The following is a 26,164-nucleotide window of genomic DNA, read 5'->3' as shown; positions in this document are numbered from 1 at the left end:
TTCATCGTATCAATGTGTGCTCGGCGAGACCGTTTTGTGCTTGAGCCACCAAGTAGTGTTTTACTGTCACTTCAGCAGATCCAGGCACGTGAACAAAAGCGCCAATCTCATTGGTAGGCCAGTTTTTAACAAAAAAAAACTAAAAAAAGGAGACAGATGCGTTTTTTTTTGCACGTCGGTGTGCACACTCACATTGTCCTTTGTTTAGTCAAGGCAATAAAAGTGCGCAATAATCGTCTGGGAACAAGCCTTTAGGGTTAAAAAGTAGTTTGAAATACGTGACCAGCGGTATAATGTCCGCGAGCATCCTTATGCTGTCCAAGCTGCTGAGATTTAGATGAATGTTAATACATGCTGCGCGCTTTTCTCCCAATAACAAAATGAACACAACAAAAACAACAGCAGTGAGTTAAGAAAGTATCTGAACATAGCGATGTGGATATGTTTGCACCAGCTCTGCAATTCGGCACTCCAGTCAAGTCACGTCATGCCTACTTATATAGCACTTTATACAATAGATTGGATTAAAGCAAGCAGCATTACAGTATTAAACATGAAAAAACTGTGACAGTGTTGCTTTTGAATTAGAATTGCATCTTCATTTTCTACTATAGAGCAGCTTTCTTATAACAAATGAACCAGATAAGATTTCTATGTCAAAGAAAGCGGAGCCTCAGGGCACACCAACATAATATAATTGCCATGGACCAATGGTAGTACAAAGGTGTTTACCAGCAGTAGCAAACTTTTCTGCAAGCTTTTTCAAACTCCCGAAACAAACGATCGATTGTGCCTGATTTTGTTTGAAATTACCTAAAACCAGTTCGTTCTTTGATATCGCTTGAAATATATAGGGTCCTTTACCGTTAACCAAGTAACAGGGTTTCGAGTAGTCGAGTCTTTTATCGTTAAAACTTGCAAAAAATGTTTACAGTATGCTCCTGTAGGTAACTGTACAGTATTTGACAGACACCCCTCTTACCATCGTTTCTCAGCACTAAAGGTGTCGGCGAACTGAACACCCTCTCCTTGGTAATGGTGTTATTAACCACGCAGGTGTAATTCCCTACGTCAGATGGTTCCACTTTAGCTATGTAGAGATTCCCCGTCTCCTGGGACACAAAGCGCCGGCTGTCTTGCTGGACGAAGTGAGGGTACTCGTTGAAGACCCAGGTGAACGTGAGGTCTAGAAAGATGTCAGAAACAGAGCGTTAGATTCTGACACAGACATTTATATTTTCAGAAAGGTGTTGAGTCACTTTGACTACAATCTCGGCTAGAAAGGCGTACAAAGTGTCTGTAAACTAGAATCTTGGCTAGAAAGGCGTACAAAGTGTCTGTATTACACCACACGCTTTGCCTCGGGCTGACCTCCTTAGGGCAGGTGAGGCTCACTAAACAGAGCAGCTCTTCCTTTGTGAGGCGGCAGGAAAGGGAGCGAAACAAACTAGATTAAAGCGCCTCACTGGCACTCTTATGACACATGCCCTGTCCGGCTTCACCGTGGCTGGGGACAAAGGCTTCTCTTCTGGCGTCATTCATGCATGGCTGGCTCTTACTGAAAAAGGCTGAACCAGAAAAGACCGAAGGCCCTGCCACAGTGCATTAGCGTGTCATCTACAGGAGACTAAGAGGGGGAAGGACATAGGAAAGAGAGGCTTGTGCACATGATGCAACTGTTGGAAAGGTGTACAGGACGGCTGCCAATCAAAAAGTGTCCCCCGAGAACGCGCCACCCATCCTAAGACGGGGAAACACGCTGGCAGGCTGGTTGTTGTGAAGTTAAAGGAAATTCTTTATGATCAGGTTGGCCCGGGAATCCTAGCATCAGAGCTCTGTTAGCTTAATAATAAATGATAGCCTTTGTCAAATGCGCTGATCTCGAAATTCTCAAAAAGATATTTGTAAGTTAAAACACAAACATGCTGTTCAGAACTACAATGGAGGAGCCCACCACTGGGAAAAATAAGGCAATCATGGGGAACATAACATGCCCTCTGCATTTTGATATACAATATAAGAGCTGTCTATGCTCTGTTTTGACAATGTAAGGAAGTGAGGCATAATAGAAATGCCGGAAAAATTGCCTACAGCTTGAAAATAATGACGGACAAGGTCAAAGTCAAGAGATACATGCTCTGAATGCTCTAATATTCATACAAAATATGTATGTCTATACATGTAATTTATAAGCAATCCGTAAACAGCTAAATCGAATGCTACCATTCAAAAGTTTGAGGTAGATAAGAATGTTTTTGGAATTTATTTGATCAAATATACAATAAAAACAGCAATATTGTCCAATATTATTACAATTTGAAATTACTGATTTCTATTTGAATATATATTAAAATGCAATTCATGGCTGTGATGGCAAAGCTGAATTCTCACTTTCAGCATCATTACTCCAGTCATCCGAGATTATTCTAATATGCTGATTTGGTGCTCAAGAAATATTGTTATTATTATCATCATTATTATTATCAATGTTGAAAACAGTTGTGCAGCTTAATATTTCTGTGGAAACCATGAACCCCCCCTGTGTTCTAAAAAAAAAAAAAAAATTATTTGAAAGAGAAGTCTTTTATAACATTGTTTTTACTGCCACTTTTGAGCAGTTTTTACATTGCTGAATAAATTACCAATTTCGTTAAGAAAAACTTACTGACCTTGAGCATTTGCATGGTAGTGTATGTGTATTGATATTGTGCCATTTGATTTAGCAAATGTAGAGCAGAGAAAATGGTTTGATCACACACTAAATTTAAACAAAACACTTGCCCTGGGAAAAAAAGTGATTTTAATATTACTAGTGTAGAACAATAAAGCTTTCTCCACTATTATAAAACAGGTTGGTAATAATAACTCATTTGTTTTTCTGAGTTCAGTACCTCAATAGACAGCTAGATCACGGCTACTTTGATAACAAGGCATTTTGATCTAGCAGGAAACTGCAAATGTGGAGCAGAGATAACTTGCTTTTAAAATGTTTGATCACATGCTGTGTTTGATCACATGCTTTTACAACAATAAAAATCTTCAGCATTGCTCTTGGGGAAAATAGCTTAGATGTTTCAAATATTACTAGTGTAAAATAATATAGCTTCTTCCACAATAAAACAGGTTGGTAATAATAACCCATTTGTCTTTTGAGTTCAATGCGCAGCCTAAATCTAAACAGATAAAGAGCAGCTATATTGTAATTCTTCAACTTATGCACAGCAAAAACTTTTATAATAGAATCAGTTGGAAATTTGCAAAGCTTAGCATTCTTGTTTGCATTTTTCAGTAATAAACAATTGATTGCCTACTCTGTACAGAAAATGCATTCATCTAAGAAAAAAAAAAACATATTTCCTACTAATTGGGTTGAGACTTCAATTTCAGGTCTTTATTTCCATTTGCCTCCAGATTCAGGTCTGATTGAAAAGAAAGTGATCCAAATGAAAAAAACAAATTGAAGCCAAACAAACAATGGCAAGATCTGCGATCCATAGTAAATGAGTTTCTTTAGAAGGCCTAATGCTAACCAGCATGCTTACTCCAAGTAAAGTGATCATCAGTGGTTCAGAAACGGGTCTGCTTCGCAACAAAGTGAGTTGATTAAATTTCTTCCTTCTCTAGCTCTTCAGCTCTTTTGAATTATTTATTTCTGGCTTCTTAGTCATAGTTAGCCTATGTTTTCAATCGCTTGTGACATTAAAGCCAAACATTAGAGTATTCTCATATGAAATGCTCTTCTTCGGGGTTCTCTAATTAAACAAATGCTTAATTACAGATTTATCTCGGCAAACTATAATTGCCAGCCTATCAAATAAATTCACATCTTCTAATTTCTGACATCTCATTTGTCGCAGTAATAGTCACGACCTCTAATTGATATTGATGTCTCTCACTGCCTGGTTCTTGTTTGCACTTGGGGTCTAATGACTTCTGTCCAATTACAGCTGGTTGAATTACAACCTCAGCCTTGTCTAAGGATAGGAGCATATAGGCCTAAGTGAAGCACAATTACCATGCAAACATGCATTTCCGCCACTTCTGGTTCCAGAAACAAACAACATTGGAGTTTGAGTTTCTACTGGATTGTATTATACTTCTCAAATAGAAAAGTAAAAACAGCCTGTATCAAAGGAGGCAACATGAAACAAATAGTTTTTTTTTAAAACATTTTATTTATCACCAATAGTTCATCTAAAAAAGCCCTATACAAGTTTTATATAATCTCCCAGGGCTGATAAAACAAGGAAAAAAAGGGTTTCTTGTTATTCAGTGGGATGAAAGGAAGCATTTTATGTTTTTAAAAGCAAGTACATACACCGATCAGGCATAATATTATGGTGAAGTGAATAACACTGATGATCTCTTCATCACGGCACCTGTTAGTGGGTGGGATATATTAGGCAGCAAGTAAACATTTTGTCCTCAAAGTTCATGTGTTAGAAGCAGGAAAAATTGGCAAGCATAAGGATTTGAGCGAGTCTGACAAGGGCCAAATTGTGATGGCTAGAAGACTGGGTCAGAGCATCTCCAAAACTGCAGCTCGTGTGGGGTGTTCCCGGTCTGCAGTGGTCAGTATCTATCAAAAGTGGTCCAAGGAAGGAGCAGTGGGGAACCGGCTACAGGGTCATGGGCAGCCATGGCTCATTGATGCACATGGGGAGAGAAGGCTGGCCTGTGTGGTCCGATCCAACAGACGAGCTACTGTAGCTCGAATTGCTCAAGTTAATGCTGGTTCTGATAGAAAGGTGTCACAATACACAGTGCATCGCAGTTTGTTGTGTATAGGGCTGCATAGCCACAGACCAGTCAGAGTGCCCATGCTGACCCCTGTCTACCATCAAAAGAGCCAACAGTGAGTATCAGAACTGGACCACGAAGCAATGGAAGAAGGTGTAGGTGCATCACAGGGATTGCCGGGTGCGTGTGCATCGCTTACTTGTGGAACACATGGCACCAGGATGCACTATGGGAAGAAGGCAAGCCGGTGAAGGCACTGTGATGCTTTGGGCAATGTTCTGCAGTGAAACCTTGGGTCATGCCATCCACGTGGATGTTACTTTGACACGTACCACCTACCTAAGCATTGTTTCAGACCATGTACACCCTTTCATGTTTTCATGCTTTCAGCAGGATAATGCACCCTATCACAAAGCAAAAATGGTCCAGGAATGGTTTGAGGTGTTGACTCCAAATTCAAAAGGGGGACCAACACAATATTAGGAAGGTGGTCATAATGGTATGCCTAATCGGTGTATGTATGCACACAGCACTTCACAGATTCTGACTACTTTTTTAAAAGTCGAAAGCGAATTACCATTTGCAATCCATTTTACTTCCATATTTTGATATTTTAGAAAAAAATTGAGAGAAAAAAAATGTATGGCATCAGGCATGAGGAACTGATTGGATGGTGAGTGAATGTCCCACACCAGAATGTAGCCAGACAGATTTGGCCAAAAAAGGCCTAAAAATCCTTTTGGCTATTGGTAAATATTTTCTAATAACCTGTGCGACCCAGTGTCATAATAACGAGATGTTATGTCGTTTTAACGACATCTTTCCTCGTAATAATGAGATGTTATGTTGTTAAAACAACATATTTTTCTCATTAAAACGACCAAAAGCTATACGGCCAAAAGCTATGGGCACTGCCATTGATACAGGCAGTGAAAGAGCCTATTTTACGCTGAGCTTACTTCTGCTTTTAAAACATGGAAGTGTGACAAAGGCACCTAGGCTATATGAATTCTCTAATGTGGATAAAGACATATATACACACATCACTATACAACACGTCCTTATTAGGAGAAAATACGTTTTAACGACATAACATCTCGTTATTACGAGAAAATGTTGTTGTTTTAATGACATAACATCTCGTTATTACGAGAAAAGATGTCGTTAAAATGACATAACATCTCATTATTACGAGAAAAGATGTTGTTAAAACGACATAACATCTCGTTATTTCTAGAAAAGATGTCGTTAAAACGACATTTCTCGTTATTACGACATAATTGAGTAGAAAAAATATGTATGTGGCAGCAATGCGTCACCGTAAGAAATATAACAAGATAACAAAAATACAAACATTTTACAAAACTATGAAGTAACTGAAAATATTAATAAATACTATTATAGTATATAAATAATGCTAAAAGTGACGCCAAAGGAAAAGCAATGTGATTGCAAAAGGAGGAGCATTTTGATTAAAGATTATGAAAACAGACCCTTTGCTTGACTAACCAATCAAACGTTCACAATAAGACAGATTGTTCAAATAGCTTTAAATGGCAAGATATAGAGACTTACCTCCAGAATGCAAAGGTGTGCCACATAACAAAACAACCCCTTGGCCTTCCCTCACATTGACAGCACTTCTTGTCTGCGTTTTGAAGTTTTCCAGATCTGTAAAAGAATAAAATACATTTGTCTGAGGTCATGTTTTTGCACGCTTAATGAAAACAGAACTTCCTATCATAGAAAAACAAATGGAAAAACAATCGTTTAGTAGCACGTAATATTTGAGAAACCAAAAAGAAGGAAACCAAATCATTTGAGAAAAGTCCAAAGCATACATTGGGTGTCTAACAATGCTGTCTAGTGAAAAAGTATGAGGATGTATGAAAAAAAAGGAATGCTAGGGTTGCCTCTACCTACCAGCATCATTACCAGAGATATCTTAATCTCACCCACTGAGGCAGAAGCTAGCTTCCCTGTCAATACATGTCCACACGATTCATCCTCACAAATTAACAGGAGGAGAGGAAGTTGGCAGCCAGCTCATATACCTGGCAAGATAAAAACCTTCTCCTTGTTTCGTGACAGGGAAGGCCTTCTGTAACTGTGGCCTGCTGTGCCAATTCCACACCCTTAAGCAAACAAGCCAAGAGCCAGGCTCCCAACACAAAGAATACAGAGTCAATGTGACCGATAATACAAATTACAGAGTAGGGGAAAAAAACTGATAAACAAAACAAGCAGAAGAAAACATCAGGTTTAGGGAGAGGTGGTGGAAAACAGTGGGGAAGATTAATGAGAGATTCCCCGCTAACTGAAAAGAAGTTTCACACAGTACTGAGCTGTGGTGGAAGAGGAAAGAGCAGGACTTGCTCGGCTCAATGTAACAGGATGAATGGCTTTAGAGCCTGAGTGGCAGAGCCACAGATGCTGATTAATGGTATCTTGTGTTAAAATCTATAAGGCTGGACTCATGTGATGGCTGTAGTCTACTGTGTGGTATGTCCACAGTGAATGCCGTTGCTTCATAAATGGAAAACATTCATATCTGGATGTGAAGGTCAAGGATGTGAGTGTTTGTGGATTCATTTTCAGAACTTTCTTATGAGATGGTGGAACATTCAACATCGAGAAGCCTTTTAAAGTGACGCTATTATACTTTTTCGTATGTTACCTTTCATGCAGTGTGTAACATAGCTGTTTGTGAATGTAAAAAGTCTGCAAAGTTTTAAAGATCAAAGTTCACTACAAATAAAGTTATTGTCTTCTCAAAGAATCGATTCTGAACTGCCGAAACGAGTCATCAGTAATTCCAGTCATAACAACATAACTAATTTAAATAGCTCACCCAAAAATTTTAATTCTGTCATAATTTACTCACCCTCAAGTTGTTCCAAACCTGTATACATTTCTTTAGTACACAAAGGAAGATATTTGGAAGAATGTTTGTATCCAGAGATCTCGAAAAAATTGAAAACCATAGACAAAAATACTATGGTAGGGTAGTCAATGGGGAGCGAAATGTGCATGGATAAAACACAAATTAAACATGTATATGATCCCCCATCACAATATAAATGAGAGGCTACTAGTTAATGATCTGACTAATCCCTGTTGTTACAACTAGGCTTTAAATTCTAGAGTGCTTGTGTGAGCCAGGGTTTGTCAGGTCACAAATCTGCACTGCTGCTATTGCACCCTTGAGAAAGGTACTCATTCCAAACTCGCCCCAGGAGAGGATTACCCCAATACACAGCCAATAGAAAGCCACCATGGAATAAATCTCCTAAAGACACATTTTACAGTTAAGCATGCATTTCAAACTGGCTTGCAACGCGATGGGATGCAGTTTTCAACAGCTGTCTGAAAGATAAGAAATGCCACAATGACATATTATCAAAGCCAGCGGCATTATCATCTTATTAAAATCATAATTCCCCTTTGACTAACCAATGATCAATATAGGAAATAAATGTCAAGCAAGTCCTGTTAACCAGTCCCCTAAAGTGAGATTCATTCTCCCACCCATAAAGATGGGAATCTGTCTCCTTAGGGGGACGTATGATGCTCTGTGTGGATCAATAGGTAGATGGTGTGAGAATGAAGAGTCTTCACCGTCAGACAAAAGAAGCCCATGGCCAGGTGTGTTCTCATCTCAAACAATCCTTCCCTCGTCTTTGAGGAAAGCTGATTTGAGGATGTGATTTCTTTGAGCATGCACAAGGACAGCGTTTTAAATCAACGGCACAGAGGCCAGGTGGCTAAGATGGCTATTCTCATCCTTGGCAGTTTACTTTGTGGCGCAGACAGTACGGCTATTAATATGGCTAGTCAATACGTAGCCTACAAAGATGCTGTTGAAGCTGGTGACTAATGAGAACGAGTGATGGAGTTTGAAGTCGATGAAATGGCGCTTCACCCTGTGAAATTGTCACATTTGACAGCTCGTTTGATTGCTCTTTTTTCAGCAATGCCATGTGAATACCAAATACCAAAGCGGGTGCTTTTACAAAGTCGTTTATATACAGCCAAGTGCCAAGCCAAGCGCTCCTCCCATTTGCCATTGTTTGGACAAATTGTTAATCCTGCATCTAAATTGCATTGGTTGAGCTAATGTATATAAGCCCCTTTCACACATGCAGTCTTTTCTGGTAAATTACTGTTAAGAGATCATGTGTGAACAGGACCTTTTTAAAAAATACCTGTAAAACAGTTCTGGAAATTTCCCGGAATAAGAAGTTGTAACATTAACAGTAAATTAAGATGGTGTGTGTGAACAAAGAACGGGATTATGAACATGTATCTTACAAGGTCAGAACGCGCTGATTTAAGGAGCTTGCTTTGGGCCAATCATAATGTTCTGTCGGAGCTGTTTACGGTAAGATGGACTGTTGCGCCGCATCTCCCTCTCGAGATTCTGCCATTTTTTCTATTAATCTTCTATTAAGTTACTATTGCGTACAATGCTTTTTTCTTATCAGTGCCAAAAAGACTCAAATAACTCTGTCGTTTTTTATCATTCAGGCAAGTGTTATACATCATTATAATCTGTTAAGTTTCTTTTAAAAAAAATTTTTGTGTACAGTCACAATAAAAACACGTTTTGCTTTTTGCAAAATAAAGAAAACAAACATGATGGGCGATCTGTAGCCTCTCTCTCAAAGACGTTCATTCAGATATGTTCATTCAGTCTTCAGAATATGACCTCTATCTTAGTGAATACTTGTCTCACAAACATGAGACATATGTCTAAAGAAACATTGAAATGTCAGGTTTTAAATCATGTAAACCAAATTGAAAACAAATATTCTGTGTTTATGTAATCTGTTAAAAAAGAGATACATGTCAGTCACCCACGAGCCACTTCATTATCCGGTAATGCGACCACGCCCACGGAGCGTGCGTTCTATTGAGATTCAAATACTGACGATCCAGAGTCAATTTCACAGAGTTTACCTGTATTTCGGTATTGATGTGTGAATGGTATCTTTCTGGTAAAAAGATGGAATGCCCTTGTTTGTGTGAACAGCACATTTACTAGGGGTGTAACAGTTCTCGGTAAAAAAATCATCCTGTTCTCCACCTACGGTTCGGCACACACTTGGACCACGGTTCATCTCAAATCTGAAAATGCAACTATAATATGGTTTGTTGAAAATAAATAAAACAGACAGACAGAGTTCGGCTAATGTATGTTTCTGTCAAAGGATAGACATTCTGGCTTCCTAATACATAACAGCAATGATCAAAAGCGTGGACAAAACAGTCACTCGTGCATCCTCGGGTGTTGATAGCGCGTAAGCGCAGGTGAGACCTGAACAGCACACGTTGTGTTTAAACTAAACTCATTTTAGCCTTGCCAATTTAAACATTCAAGAGCAAGACACGAAAGAGAACTTGCGTGCGCAGAGTGAATATTTGTGTGTGTGCACTCTGAAGCGCGATTCCCCTATTAAGCGCTATTTCGATTCATAGTATGTATTTGTGCTGTTGCTTGTAGTTTGGTTATTTGTTCTTATTTTGTTTATTTTTACTTGACAAATGTCCTAATTATTTGAATACAGTAAAAACAGTAAGAATGTGAAGTATTATTACAATTTAAAATAAATGTTCTGTACTTGAAAAATATGATTATTTATTCCTGTGATGGCAATGCTTAATTTTCAGCAGCCATTACTCCAGTCTTCAGTGTCACATGATCCTTCGAAAATCATTCTAATATGCTGATTTTGTAACGCTGGTGGTTGTGGAAAGCACACAACGAAGGTGAGGGTGAGGGTCTTTATTTAGTAAACCCAGGCAGAACATAAACAACCACGTTAAACATCAACGAGAACCGACCAGGGACTGAGCAGAAATGGGAGAATAAATACACGTGGCAAATAAGGACACTAAACAGGAACAGTTGGACTAATCAGACACAATGGGAACTAATGAGAACTAATACAGACAAGACGTGTTCATATGCGTGACAGATTTGCTGTTCAAGACACATTTGAAAACAGTTGTGCTGCTAAAAATGTTTGCGGAATTTGTGATACGTTTTTCTCAGGATTCCTTGATAAATAGAAGTTGGCATTCATTCACTTTTGATCAATATAAAAGTTTAATTTCTTAAAGAAAATAACAACTGACTCCAATCTTTTGAATGGTAGTGTATGTATGTATGTATGTTTGTCCTGTATGTATTTATTTATTGCGGCATTGGAAAAATGCATCTGTTGAATACATAAACTGATCATTTGACTGACAACCCTATTTGAACAATAAAAGAAATATGCATTTACATAACTCACATGCAAATTGCAGTGTGGCTCTCTGGCTGAGAATGGTTCCCCGGGCGTTGGAGGCAGTGCATTGGTAGACACCGCTGTCTTGGTCTCGATCCAGGCCAGTAATGATCAGGTTACCTCCAGACAGGCGACGCCTCTCGTCACCATGAAGATCAATGAACGTTCCATTTAGAGACCATCTGGAGAGACGCAAACACAATCAGGAGTGTGGTCTCCAGAGAAGCTAACTAACCAATATTCATCACATGCATCGATCTGATGAAGCCAGCTTCATTATACAGCCAGATTCAGCATGAAACAAAGCTCATTGCTGACATTTGTTTTCCTTCTTTGTTCTTCTGAAGTACAGTCAGACTAATAACTGATGAAAGCAAACAAAACAGCACTCAAGAATCAGAAATGCCTAATTATTTATTGACCTTGAAGATGTGCAATGTGTAGTCACGAGTAGGTTTCACTCTCTAATTATAAAATAAAGCTTTCACACTCAACTATGAAAGATTCATTTTTTTTTCAATTGGGATTTCAGTTAATTAGCTTCACTTGCATGTGTAATATAACATTTTCAACATGGATAGTGAGGAAATAGGGCAAATTAGCAACTCTGACTACTTATAATAATGTGATGGCTGCAACTCTTAAGACTTATTCGGAATGCAGGAATCATTGCAGGTTGCTGAATAATTTTTATTTTATTTCATTTGACACACAAACTGCATGAACCCTTATCCATCTGATCCCAATTTTGAAAGTTAGTTCACCCTCGATTGCAGCAGACATGTTGGACTATGGACATTTAAAACATTCAGAAAACAAATACATTTCATGTTCATTTTTAACAACATCTTTTTCTAAGATAATATGCTTGAAAAGTATGCTTGAGTGGTATTTCTTTAAAATAAATGCCAATTGGTTTAATATTGTATCATCTAATGCAATGACATTCCTACTTTCTGGGCCACTGTACATCCAAGAAGGGTGTAATTTGTGGGTTTATATGATTTTCAGTAACACTTAACACTAATTTAAGGTGATGTAGATGCTACATACTATAATAATAACAACAGTAAATTATGCAGAATTACAAGTAACTAACCCTAACCATAACTCTAAAGTAAGTACATGTAGTTAATTAATATTACTCCATACTTATAAGTACAATGTAACTACGTCACCTTAAAATAAAGTGTAAGCTGAGGCATGTTTCCCATCAGAAAACCAAAATAATCAACGCACGCAATCATAAAATGTATATTAACTTATCTAACATTGAAAGAATTATCAATTCATACCTTTTCAAGTGATTCGATATCTAGAACCTTAAAAATCACCCATAGTTGTGCTAAATCAGGATTGACATTATTCCACTCGTGTGAAAAAATAATGAGTGAGGTGGAAAACGCGGTTTTAAAATAACTTTTGACTCAAGTCTCTCCCAGATCTGACAGACAACAAAGCGTAGATCTACTGCAGCTCTTCTAAGCCCATTTCTACTGCATTATTTATTGATCTCAGTGTGGCAGTCCAGTTAATCTGCCTCCTTTAGTCATCATTTGTGAGTCTAATACCATAGCCACTGTATTTGATATCATTCATGTGACATTCGGCCTGCGGGCTTACACAGTTGATTACTGCGGGGCTGCTTGTTGTAAATAGACAATATTTGTGTTCTCACAAAGTAGTCAAATATTACATTATAACATCAAACTAATCTAGTTTTCTATTACACTTTCAATATCATGATAAATCAACAAAGCTCTTGCATCCCACATACGGTGGGGCCCTCTGTGTATAAAATGAATGAAATAACCGGTCTATTATCCTGATACGATCTAATATCATCTGTGTTGGTGGATATTCGCCTGCACAAATTATGTTGTCATCTATTTCTTTGGTTCGCAAACATTTTAGGCAACTTTGATCAAACAAGAACATTCACAGACCAACAACAATCTCTCTAATTCTTTCAAAAACGTCTCAGTTACGTATGTAACCCTCTTTCCCTGAAGGAGGGAACGGAGACGTACGTTGAACGTGACCGACTGAAAGGGAACTGAATATTTGCCATCGCATACTTAAGAAATGCTTTTCATCAAAACACCATATTTTAACTAATATAAATATTTAAGATGAATTATGATGCTGTAAAACCGTCACTTGTGTCTTGACCAGCCATTTTGCAGATATATGCAAGAACCCTACAAGAGTAGCATTTCAAAAACACAATATGCAACAATATTAACATTTAATAAAGGATTATAATGCATGTGCATGTTTTCATATGCAAATTTTCCACTCGTTATAAGTGGTATAGTCTTGGCTCTGTTTGTTTCATTGCCTCAGCTATAACAGTTTGAATATTTATTTATTTTTTCAAACTAGAGGATTGTTTAGATCTCAGCCATCAGAAGGGAGCGACTTCTGATGGATCAATAGCTTTAGAATAATATATAAATAGGAATTATTGATTTCTAACACGTGCTGAGATGTTGTATGAGTATGTATGTATGTATGAGTATGTAAGGTCACTTTTCAATGATGACAAATAATATAATGCTAATAAAAATATCATGCCCTCTTCCAAACTTTCTTCCCCCTTCTCTTCTTCTTATGTAAAGTGATCATATAAATCTTTTTTTTTTCAAAATTGCTACTCATTTTATTAACTATAACATTTTTATTGATATCGATATGGCATAATAACGCTGTCCATCTCCGCGCGTTACGCTGGCACCAAATATCGATATTTTAATTAATAAAATAAGGGCCTCTAAATAGATTTCCCTGCTCCCAGCTTCGCCACTTCATGGCTCCTCGAGGTGGCGCTCAACACATGAATGAGAGAAACGTGAACATATTTTAATTAGCGTAAGAAAAAGAGTTTTTTAACGGGATGGCGGACAGCAGTGTGACTAAAATAATAGATCCCCCAGCCAAAGTCCAAAAAAATGGCATTTTGTTTTCTTAGGTAGACAGATATCGTGATGTATCATCATAGGACTGCCTAGCAATATATTGATTATCGCAGAATTGCTGTATCGTGAGCCATGTATCGTATCGTGAGCCATGTATCGTATCGTGATTCCCACCCCTATAATTGAGGGGAAAATGATAGTGTACCTTTACTCTGGAAAAATGTTGTATCTTTAAAGTCACAATGCAATGTAAGTAGAGTCAGATCTTTTATTCTGTATTGTAAAGTGTGTCCGTGTGAAACGGTTTATCGAAAAAAAAAAAGTTGGGGTCGGGGACTTCAATTCATCGTAGGGCTGTGTGATATGGCCAAAAATCATATCTGTGTATTTTTTGGTTGAATGGCGATACACATTATATATCCCGGTAATTTCTATGTTTTTCTATTTGAAAAAAACACAAACTGTATTTATTTGAATAATAAAAAAAAAAAATTCACATCCTGCCCAATGATGTCTTAAAATAGATGTTGATATTGAAGGGTATAAACAAATAGGTACAGTGAATGTATTGTAGGCTATGCAATATGTGCAAAAAGGGGGTTAAAATCACATTACATTCTAACATTGTAACATTACAATCCAAAAACAAAATTAATAATTCACTAAACTAAAAATGAAAATAAAAACAAAAGCATTTAGCCTACATTTGATTACCCGATTATAATACTTTCATAAATATATACTTACTTGTACTGTAGGTTTAAAATTCTAGATGGCACATTTATTGTCCAACAGCCAATATTTTAGAAATAAGTATATTTTAGTTAGGATTATTGCATTCCTATTTTATTGCGCTCTGTTTGCCGCGCATGCACGACTTTCTAACATTTACAGATGGAGAATATACCTGTGAAATGTAAGTTATGCACTGAGGAAAACGCACACATTTCAAACGCACTGCAAGTATTTATCTATCTGTCAGCACAAGTAGCCCAATCTCTCAGAGCATCTGACAGGGCAAGCTGCTTAAAACTATATGTGTTAACTATATCCTACCAGTTATTTCGAAGCCCTTAATATAAAGCATGTGTCATGTTGAGGATAAATTGTATCATGCATTTTCCCTGCATCAGCTCATTCTGCGTACAATTTTTCAGATTCACTCATATTAATCTACTGTATGTTGATATAAACGGTATTGCCTCATTCCATAGTTTCTAAAAAATATATTGATATATCGTACAAACTCGATATAGTTTGTACGCCCAGCCCTAATCCCAGCCCTGATTCATCAGTTGTTAATTGGATAAACACAGAGATGAATTTGTAATAAAAGGGTGGGGTTTATGACGATAAAAACATAAGTCCAGCACATTACCAGAGAGAAGATTGTCATTTCTCCACAAGATACAAAAAATAAATAAAAAAATTTAGAAAATAGACTTCAAGGGTAATACATTGTTGCTGGGGCAGTACCTCAAAAGTACTCTCATATCTACCTATAAAGGGTATATATTATTGTGTAAAGGGTTATTATATTGATTAATAATAGATAGTTAGCTAATCTGTGTGCTTTGTATAATATGCATTTCAGAAATGCATAACATGTACAAATCAATTTAAATTTAATGTAGATGCATTTTCTGTGAAGCTGCTTTGAAACGATATGTATGGATAATACTCCAGTCACTATGCCATAGAGGGTTAATTAAAATATCAATATTTGGTGCCAGCGTAACGCGCGGAGAAGGACAGCGTTATAATGCCATATCGATATCAATAAAATTTTTATAGTTAATAAAATGAGTAGCAATTTTGAAAAAAAAAAAAGATTTATATGATCACTTTACATAAGAAGAAGAGAAGGGGGAAGAAAGTTTGGAAGAGGGCATGATATTTTTATTAGCATTATATTATTTGTCATCATTGAAAAGTGACCTTACATACTCATACAACATCTCAGCACGTGTTAGAAATCAATAATTCCTAAATATAACGATATATGAAAAGCGCTATACAAATAAATTTGAATTGAATATTAGTACCTTAAGGGTCCACATTGCCTTAAGGGTACAAATCAGTACCTTTTGAATGCACAGTGCATTGAGTTTGTTTATCTTAAAAGATTCAAAATACCCTAACATCATTTATATACTCTGAGTCTCAAATATTATTTATTTCTTTTCCATGTACTAAGTACTCTTTTTGTATTCAGCCCTATCTGAAGTCATACTAAAGGACAGCAATGGTCACAATCACAGTGGTAGGTTAAGGTAACAGAATTCAGCCTGATGGTAATTGGTGCATGAATGATCGTTTTTAAAGGCTAGACAAAGCATTATAAACAATCCAGTCTCCAAGGAGCCCCTTAACAAGAATCAAAAAGGCTTAGTAGTGACAGGGAGCCAAAGTATTTTCAGATAATGAGTATAAAAAGTTCTCTGAGAAGTTTAATGGACAATTATGCTGCCCCCGCACAGCAAACTGTCCAAGCCTCCATCAGCATCACTGTCGTTAACTGCTATTATTACTGTCACTATTAACGTCGCCTCATCGTAATTATCCTCATAATCTCTATGTTATTTCAGACTACATTAACAAACTGCCCAGAGACAAAGCCTACACCTGGTCATTAGGGAAAAAAAGTATCACGAAAAAAAGGGACGTGAAAAGTGCAAAAAAATAAAAACAGTGATGTACGAAACAGTCAGCACCAATTATCTTTCCAAAAGAATGCTCCGCAGTGCTTCGTACAACAGGGAAAGCAACCTACATCCTGCAAAGATCATGCTAGAGCCGAGTTAATGAGGGCCGACACAGGAGCACCTCTGACTTTTCTCTGGGTAATCTCCGCATTTTAACCAGCTCTCCTTCAAATTCTCGTCTCTGATGACTGCCTGCTCCATGGACCAGGTTTCATATCCTTACAATCTCAATAGCACGCTAGGCAGGTTGAAAATCCTGTCAGGTTAAGTGTAGGTTGGGAAAACAGATTCTGGGCTCTTTCAAAGGATTTAAAACAGCACCAAAGGGAGACTTAAAGTGAGTAAAACAGAACTTTTTTTGGCACTAACAACACCAAGGTCATGGGTTTGACTCCCCTAGGAAAGCCGATAAAAATGCATACCCTGAATGCAAGTTGTTAAAACTAACGCAAAACTTACAAGTAAATTCTTGCTGTATGAGTGCTTGTCAACCACAAGAGCCCACACAGGATTGTGTAATGGAGTCATGGCTGTCCTATGGCCTCAATTTGCCTCACAGCTTACCTTATCCCTCCCTGTGGACCCACACTACCACATTAATGCAAATTCGCATTTGCTGGACCAAAAAGAACAAACCACAGAATACTAGAGTGATACAAGTTTTTTTTTTCTTCAGCTAAATGTTGCATGCTTTTGCTCTGTGCTTTTATATGATAAGCGCTAAATGTTCTTCACAGCACGGTCCAATCTGGGGTGAATGAAGCCTTGTTACGTGCAAGTGTCACATGAAGCACAGCAGTATGTTCTATAGATATGATAGAATATTATCACTTGAGCAACACAACACAGGCCACTAAACCTGTGTGACACATTTGAGCTCCACTGAGAATTGTTATCTTTAAAGCGTTACTGGGGAAGTCAAACAACTCTGCTAAACACCTCAAACAGCTAGACAGCCTTAGCAAACAGCACTGTCAAAAAAAAGTGGAGAAACACTAACAGAAATGAAGGCTTTTCAAACTACACATCACCACGCTTAAAAAAAAAACTTGCCATGCTTTAACCTTAGTAACAGTAGCTGTGCTGTTTATTACAGAAATGTCTATTAGGATGAGGAGGAAATCTATTTCATTTGTATTACAACTGTGAACTGTGGTATTTAAGAGGGGGGGGGGGGGGGGGGGGGGGGGAGCTTTTAGGCCTTCAGGAAAACATACATTTTCATTAGAAGCAAATTCAGTTGTGGTCTAGTCAAGGGTACAGTCAGAACTAGGTTTAACTTAATAACCATAATCTACACTACCGTTCAAAACTTTGGGGTCAGTAAGATTTTTTAAAGGAAATGTATACTTTTATTAAGCATTAAATTGATCAAAAGTGACAGTAGAGACTTTTACAATGTTACGAACAGTTCTATTTCAAATAAATGCTGTTCTTTCTAGTCATCAAAGAATCCTGAAATGGTTAAATAAAAATATTAAGCAGCATGTAATAAGCATATTAGAATGATTACTGAAAGATCATGTGACACTGAAAACTGAGTAGGCTAATGATGCTGAAAATTCAGCTTTGCCATCACTTGAATACGTTAACTTAAAAAAAAAAAATCACAATATTACTCAATTTATACACGATTTTAACTGTATTTTTGATCAAATAAATGCAACCTTGGTGAGCATAAAGGACTTCTTTCAAAAACATTTTTAAAAATCTTACCAACCCAAACTTATAATTTCTTGTAAGTGATATAATCCCATAAGTGTAAAAGAATACAGCAACTCAATTTTCTTTAAAAAGCTTCCTTGAGACAAAAGCTGAAGCCAGCCAAGTGCACTTCTCTGACTCAGCTCTGAGTTACTTTTCCATGGAATCTGAAACCGAGATGCAAAATAGCCTGGCGCGTTGTGTTCTCAAAGTTCACACTGGCCCCTGCAGACACTGAAATACCACCAGTCTCTGTTGGAACACTGACAATTTCTTTTGACAAAGAAAGTAGCGGGATGTTCTTTGGAGACTCTTCCTCCTCGTACTGTTTTGCAGCAAAATTGGCCACCCTTCAGTCAACATTAGCTGCCTCAACTGCTTTGCTAACACACTTGAAATGACTGCTGGGGTGGACTGAACTTTTCGGGGGCTTCTTGACCAGATTGGATGTTATAAGACAAGCCTTGAAGCATTTACTGTCAGAGAGAACTTAGCAAATGTTTCTTTTTTTAGGTCAAGAAATGATCTTTTGAGTATTATCAATCGTATCAGTGTCTGGATGTATTGTTGTAAAGTTCACTGAATGATGGGTGTAGGTTTTATCAAACACAGAAAGAGAAAATGTCCCCAGAAAGCAAGACAATACTTTGAAACGGTAGCTTGCCAAATGTAGTATATTTTCATAAATACATTAGTTGAACTATAGCAACGCTGTTCTTTAAAAAAAAACACTAAAAATATAAACAATTTTTTTTTTAAATGGTACAAAAAATTAGGGCATCTCAATTAAAAATCTCAATTTTTATTCTGCTAAAAAGTTATACTATCCTCCTGGGACCCAGGAATAGACTTTTGTCCACTGTAGTGGACATTATATTTTAGTGAATTTCTCTGACACCATATGTCACAGTTTTAAGTCTGGATGTCCTGTAAAGAGCATATTCGAGGCTTTGCAGAGATACCAAATGTTTAGGGGGGTCACCAAGACAACTTCTTTTTGGTCTTTAAAAATGGCTGACATTAATGTTTAGCACTCTTATGGAAATATGATAATATTTTGTAATTATAATTTAAATCGGATTAATTTTCAAATAGGCTGTTATAATCTCAGGAGAATGTTATGGGGTTTCTAATCAAAATATGACTTTCTGTTACAAAACAGGGCATTGATTTCATAAATCATGTTTATCAGGCATTTTGGAGACACAACAAGTGAATAGGGAAATAAATTACATATCAATATTCCTATGAAATATTAGATATTATTATGAAAATGTTAGCAATTATTACTCCCATTATTACACTTCTATTTTCATTACATGTTGCACCAAGAACACATTAATATGCAAATTAGATGCAGTAGATACATTGTATTGAATGGGAAAATCCAAGTATGGCCATTTTACCCACATATTGCATAAAGTAAAATGGTTTATCAATGCATACCGTTATATCTTTCTTAAAATAGTTCAGAATCATCTTTAAACAAAGCTTGGTTAAAAAAATCCTGAAACCTGAAAATTGATTGGTAAATTAAAAATAAATCCCATTGTTTTTGCCTATACATGCAATTTCATGTCATTTTATATTTAAAGAACTGAGTCCTGGTGTCAACTACAGAGGACATATCATTATATATGAATAAAATAGAAATTTTCAAAAATGTTTTTTTTTTTCCATTTGGTTTTTATGCTCTAAACAATGTAATGACATGAAAAAATACTAAATTCAAAAAAACTTTTTTTTTTTTCTGGCTATACAGAGAAAGTTGAAAAGATAGCATTAATAAGCAAAAATATTAAATTAAGAATTAATTAAGATTTAAAAATTAAGAACTAAAAATACCTACAATGGTGGAACATCTGTGAATTTTTCATTTAACTATATGAACTAATTTATTACAACTTTCCAACACATCAAAAGAGAGAATAACTTTTATTTGAACTTTCCGACAACGAGAGAGAGTGAATTGATTTGCTAGAATAAATAGAATTTCCCATCAGAGATTTGGTCGTGCAACACTATTACTCATTCAAAAAAGTATTTTGTTACCAGAAAGGATTTTATGTTAAAACAACTGAACTACTGTCATGCTACTGACAACTGTATTTAGTAGCGCTGCAACTTTTAGCTGCTTCCAACACTGGTTGCTAGGCTGTTTCCTCTCTTTTACCGTGGACGGATGAAACAGTTACATGTACAATGTTTAAAAGCAATCACACAGTCAGTTGGTTTCAGGAAAATGATTTTCATGACAATCCAAAACCAAATATACCTAATATTTGTGAGAAAGGAACTAAAGAATTAAGGGAGTGCAGTGTATTTCAGAGTGATAAAGCTGAAAATTACCATTTTGCATGTTGTTGAATATATGCATAAGCCTCTTCATTTCCTTTCCACCGGAATTTATTTATGGTTACATATCTGCATGAATAAACCAAGAGCTGGGTCGAAAGTCAAACTTATTTGACCTTGGAGACTCTCGCTGTATTGTTTGTGCAAAAGTGAGAGGAAGCATCATGACTTAAACTGTCACTGTGCTCTTCTTCTTCACGTACATTGATACTCTCGTATTGTTCAGCTAAACTGGTGTTTTCCTCAAAGATGCACTAAAGGGAAATGTAAGCGTTTAAATCGAATGTCACTCACAAGGTTATTACTTTCCTCCCTAGTGCTTGCCTGAGCATTTACATGATGCTGACCCAAGCTACGAAACACAATATACCACAGAGCTGGAGCACGCTGCTATTTTCAGAGCAGACTCCTCACCGGGGAATACGCGGGACAGTATCTCAGAATCGCTAGCACAAATTAGTCACTTAGACCCCTCCCCTTTTCAAAGCCAATTTCCGTCCTTACAGTAGCATGCATTACCCTCTCAGAAAGATAAATTTGGCATGCTAATTCCTAAAGCTCTTGCTGAGATGTGTACACACCACAGAAGTAATGAATCTTGAACGTATCTTCGTAAGTAGGCTAAATTGCTTTTTTGTACTTCTTTTTAGATCAGTCTTTAGTGAAGCTTGCTGATGCACATTTAAAACGGTTGACACTGGTGAAACTCTGGAAAGCAAATGAAAATGGGTCACAGTCGGATGCCACTAGGATAGGCTGCTAAAAATACAGTAGTTTACTGGATTTATGCAATGGCAAACCCGAAGGACAAATAAATTGCCTCTCACCTGGAAAATCAATAGCAATCAGTGCCAATCCTTTTCAAGTTGATCCTTTCGGGAATAAGCTGCCAATTTGCCAAAACCAACTGCTTAAATGGTTTGTAATATCAATGAAAGGATGCATAAACTGCTAGCATAGAATGCTAGATCGAGCTCATTCCTACCTGTACTGAGGCGAAGGGACTCCAGATGCCTCACAGGTTAAAACAGCCTCCTGTTCAGTGGAATGGATGGGTAGTATCAGGTCCTCTGGTTCCGTTTTCCAGCTCGGACCAAGAAACTTTGTGTCTTCTGCTTGTGCTGTTGAGACTGAGACAGAAGAATCCCATTTGTTTTACATTCAATTAAAAAGTTCATCTTTTAGACCCCAATGTCCAACTTTACTCTGTATATTATAAAGTTTAGCATTGTTGATTATTTATACATTTATTGTATAGGGATTGTTCACACAAGAATGAAAATTCTGTCATCATTTACTCACTAAATGATTGATGTAACTAAATAGTTGATGGATCCCATTGACTTCCATTGTATGGAAAAAATACTATGGAAGTCAATGAGGCCCATCAACTGTCTGGTTTGCGTCATTCTTCAAAATATCTTATTTTGTGTTCATACAATCATACAGGTTCGGAACAACTTGAGGGTGAGTAAAACAGAATTTTCATTTTTGGGTGAACAATCCAATGCATAAATGGATCTCAATGATCCATTCAATATCCAAGTCTGGTGTGCATTGCGACTTTAGTCTTTAACCACAAAGTGAAAACAGGGGTCTAAGCATTATAATATATATTACAAAAGAGGGTCAACAGCTTAAAATTTTCATAACCTGGCCTAAAATATAGTGCTTGAATAGATATTAAATTTAAACTGATGCAAAACGGCAATATTGTTTGATTATATTGTGCATGTTTTGACAGCTGCTTTCATTTGATAATACTGAAAATATCCAGAACTATATATGCAATAAATACCATTATTCACACGTCTTTTGCAGCTCCATACACATATTTTCTAGAAGTGTGCTTCAGGTGACATCACACCCCAATTGTCATAATGTTATCTAAATAGATTCAAAGCACTTGCAGCCATTCTTTTCTCTATTAATTAACACTATACAGGGATACACCCTGCAGCCATTTTTGTGAGACAGCCAGAGAATTCTGCAAACATGCTGAAACCCCATACTACAGGAAAATACACTCCTGTGTTAGCTGCTGTTGTGGAAATATCAACCGAAAAAGGTTGTGTGTTTCATTTCTGAAATTACACACCATTACTATAGGTTATTTGATGCATGTACCAGTTATAATTGTTCTGTGTTTCGGTTTCATGAATACAAGATGAAAAGTAAATGATTTAGTCTTTATTTCTCCACACAATAGCATCTGCACTCTCATTAATCAAACCTTCTGTTATAAATTCTGCCATCAATGAACAAGTTGCCTCTGTGTTCCATTTGTAATCCACTGCATCCAGAGAGGAAGGAAGAGGCAGCAGTTTCAAATATGAGACAAGCCTCTTCCCATCCCATATTTATCTTTGACAAACACAGGTATTGGGCCACAGCCTAACTGCAGCCTTTGCTGAGACCAACCATAAATGGATATAAAAAGACCGGGTAAAGAGAAATTGAAGGGGTCATGCATTGAGAAATAAAATTTCCCTTGATCTTTTGACATGTAAGAGATCATTGCACTATAAAAACATCCTGTAAGTTTCAAAACTCAAAACTTCCTTGTTAGTTTAAAAACAGCTTTTATTGAAACCAAGCTCCAAAGACGAATCGCTGTAGATTTTGTCACATTATAACATAATATTGCAATGAAAGCAGAATTAGATCAACACCTACTTCTACATCATCGCATCTTTGGCCCCACCCATAATGCTATAATCAACACTTTTAACGATTAGTTAAAGGGGTCATGAACTGGCTTTTTAAATTTTTTTATACTGTTGTCTGAGGTCAACTTATGCCGTTTGCAAGGTTTTTACATTCAAAAACATCATAATGAATAAGTAAAAGGCTATTTTTTACCCTGGTTTTGAGCCTCTCTCATGGAAGGCTCGGTTTTTATGGGCATGCCGCATTGAAGACTTGAAAGTAAACGCCCACTGCTATGATTGGATAAGCTTTGCATATTATAATGAGCGATCAGCTCCCCCATGAGTACACGTGAAGAATTGTTTTGAAAGCGTGTGGGAAAACGGCAACCGGAATGATGATTCGCCCACAGGGCTCGCAAAATGTCTTTATCAAACAAACACAAAGATTTATCGCTCATCCACCCACAATTAATTGGAATGTCATTTTTTGTTTCTTGGCCCACCCGATCGGTGGATATAACCGCGAACTGTGTATCACTAACACACACGCACACACACATGCACGCACAAGCCTTACTGCAGAGTCAGACAAATCAGCATGATCAAAACTTCCGCGATTGTATTTTTCCTTCAAATATCAAGTCAAGAGAGTGAACACGCACATCAAAAACGGAATGTTATATCACTATTTAAGATAGCCCGTCGGCAGGCCAGTGATACATTTTGGTAGCCCGTCTGGAAAACACATAGCCCCGGGACATTAGGCTTTGCAAGCCCTGTGACAGCGTGCTTAGTTAGACACATACAAAAAAAGTTTTCCTCACAAAAGTGTGTTGCTTCATTCATTCATGTAATCTCATCCTGTCTGCAAATCCAGTCTCTTGTTTACAAACGAATCCGTGGTGAAATGAAGGAACAAATGCGGAATGTCTTCCCCACGTGAGCTGGATATTCATTCAAAATAAAGTTCATCCATGCATTCATAATATTGGAATCCGAATGAAGTTTATGCAGCATGTTTATTGCTTGGAAGTTCGATCCTGTTTAGCTCCACGTAGGCCTATGTTATTTATCTATAACATGCCATGCACAAATCGGTGGGCGGGGCTACAGAATCAGGCGTACATCTTCTTCTGTTGAGGCGGCGTTTCACCACACTCTGACGTCGCAGGTCGGCACATTCTGAGATTGAGCGTTTGCTGGGCCTGGTGTCAATAAAAGCTTTTCTTTGACTAACAAGGAAGTTTTCAGCTCCGAAACTTACAGGATATTCTTATATCACCATGAACTTTTATATATCAAAGGCTGAATGAAAAGTTGATTTCTCAATTCATGACCCCTTTAATCTCAACAGCCTGTATTAGTAAAAACGTGTTAAAAGTTTTCGATGTGTTCCACATATAATAATTATTTTATATGCAAAGATGTTAGCCAATCACAGCAGTGGGCATTTACATTGAAATCTCACAGCAAACACAGCCCAGAGAGTTCAAATCAGAAGGCTCAAATCAGGGTAGAAAATTGCCTTTTATTTCTATATTATGATTTTTTTTTAATGTAAAAATCATACTAACATTACGAGTGCACCCAAGAAAACATTATAAAATAATAAAAGTGCAGTTCATGACCCCTTTAATATTTTATTCAGATGATCAAAAGTAAACGTAAAGACGTTAAAAAAATTACATTTCAAATAAATACATTTGAACTTTGTATTAAAAAAGAATCCTGAAAAAGATGTATCACATTTACACAAAAATATTAAGCATTGTTTTCAACATTGATAATAATGTTTGATTTCTGAGCGATAATGAATGATTTCTGAAGGATCATGTGACACTGAAGACTGGAGTAATGGCTGCTGAACATTCAGTTTTGCTATCATAAGAATCAAATGCATTTTAAAATGTATTTGAATAGAAAAACTTTAAATGGTAATAATATTTCTTAATATTACTGTGATCACTGTATGTTTAATTAAATAAGTGAGCAAAGGAGACAAAAACAATACGTTTCTTATCAGCACCAAACTTTTGAACAGTAATATTTTCATATATAATGACAAATAACTTGGGGCTCAAAATTAGGGTTAGGTGTTATTCATTTATATTTAAATTTTGTTATATGAGTGGTGATTTTAATACTTCAAACAATAAGCACAATATAACTTTCTCAATATATGTATATTTATTTTCTGGACATAATATGATAATTCAATTCAATGATATTCAAAACAACAATATACTCGAGATGAATGCGTGTATACTCATCAAACCTCAGTTTCTTGTCTCAACCGAGGACTGAATGAATCGAAGGGCTTAATATCATAATGAAATTGTTTCTTTCATGACAGTCCATTGCACACATTCAGAAAGAAAGAAAAAAACAGCAGGACAATAATTTACCTGTGAGGCAGCCAATGATTGATAGCACCACAAGTCGTTTCCATAGTAACGTCATCTTTAGTTGCCAAGGGCAAGTATGACTCTCATCCAATTGCTTGTGAATGGAATGATTTCTCCCTTGAATGTGAGACGTATAATCTGTGGGGGAAAGTAATTACAGAAATAATTAAAATAAGACATTCTGATTCAAATATGACAGATGCGCTGCTTCTATAGACATATCTTAAATATTACACCCCTTTTGAAGTGATCACCTTGACCGTAGGGACAAATGCTGGGAAAATGTGGCTGTATCAAAGAGAAAGTTAACAACTGAGTTGTTTTCAATGTGACCGACGGCAACTAAAATATTAAAGCACTGCAAACAAAAGCCCTGGGAGACTATAGTCAAAA

The 26,164-nt window shown here is 36.8% G+C and overlaps 1 protein-coding gene across 1 annotated transcript in view; it reads right to left on the bottom strand.

Annotated features, from left to right (window-relative positions):
• Positions 1-26,164, bottom strand: part of cntn3b (contactin 3b) — a gene marked incomplete at its 3' end in the record, with an annotated part of 92,395 nt that overhangs the window by 44,254 nt on the left and 21,977 nt on the right. The window contains exons 2-6 of the mRNA XM_079840223.1: positions 25,772-25,909; positions 21,701-21,845; positions 11,040-11,215; positions 6,316-6,411; positions 983-1,186 (exon numbers count right to left, since the gene is read on the bottom strand). Of these exons, the coding sequence (XP_079696349.1) occupies positions 983-1,186; positions 6,316-6,411; positions 11,040-11,215; positions 21,701-21,845; positions 25,772-25,826 (676 nt within the window). The 5' untranslated portion in view covers positions 25,827-25,909. The remainder of the gene's footprint in view (positions 1-982; positions 1,187-6,315; positions 6,412-11,039; positions 11,216-21,700; positions 21,846-25,771; positions 25,910-26,164) is intronic.

This window comes from Gobio gobio (assembly GCF_949357685.1).
Source record: "Gobio gobio genome assembly, chromosome: 17".
In the NCBI taxonomy this organism is placed as follows: Eukaryota; Metazoa; Chordata; class Actinopteri; order Cypriniformes; family Gobionidae; genus Gobio; species Gobio gobio.
Note: the sequence above shows the minus strand (reverse complement) of the source record. Positions and strands in the feature narration are given on the sequence as shown.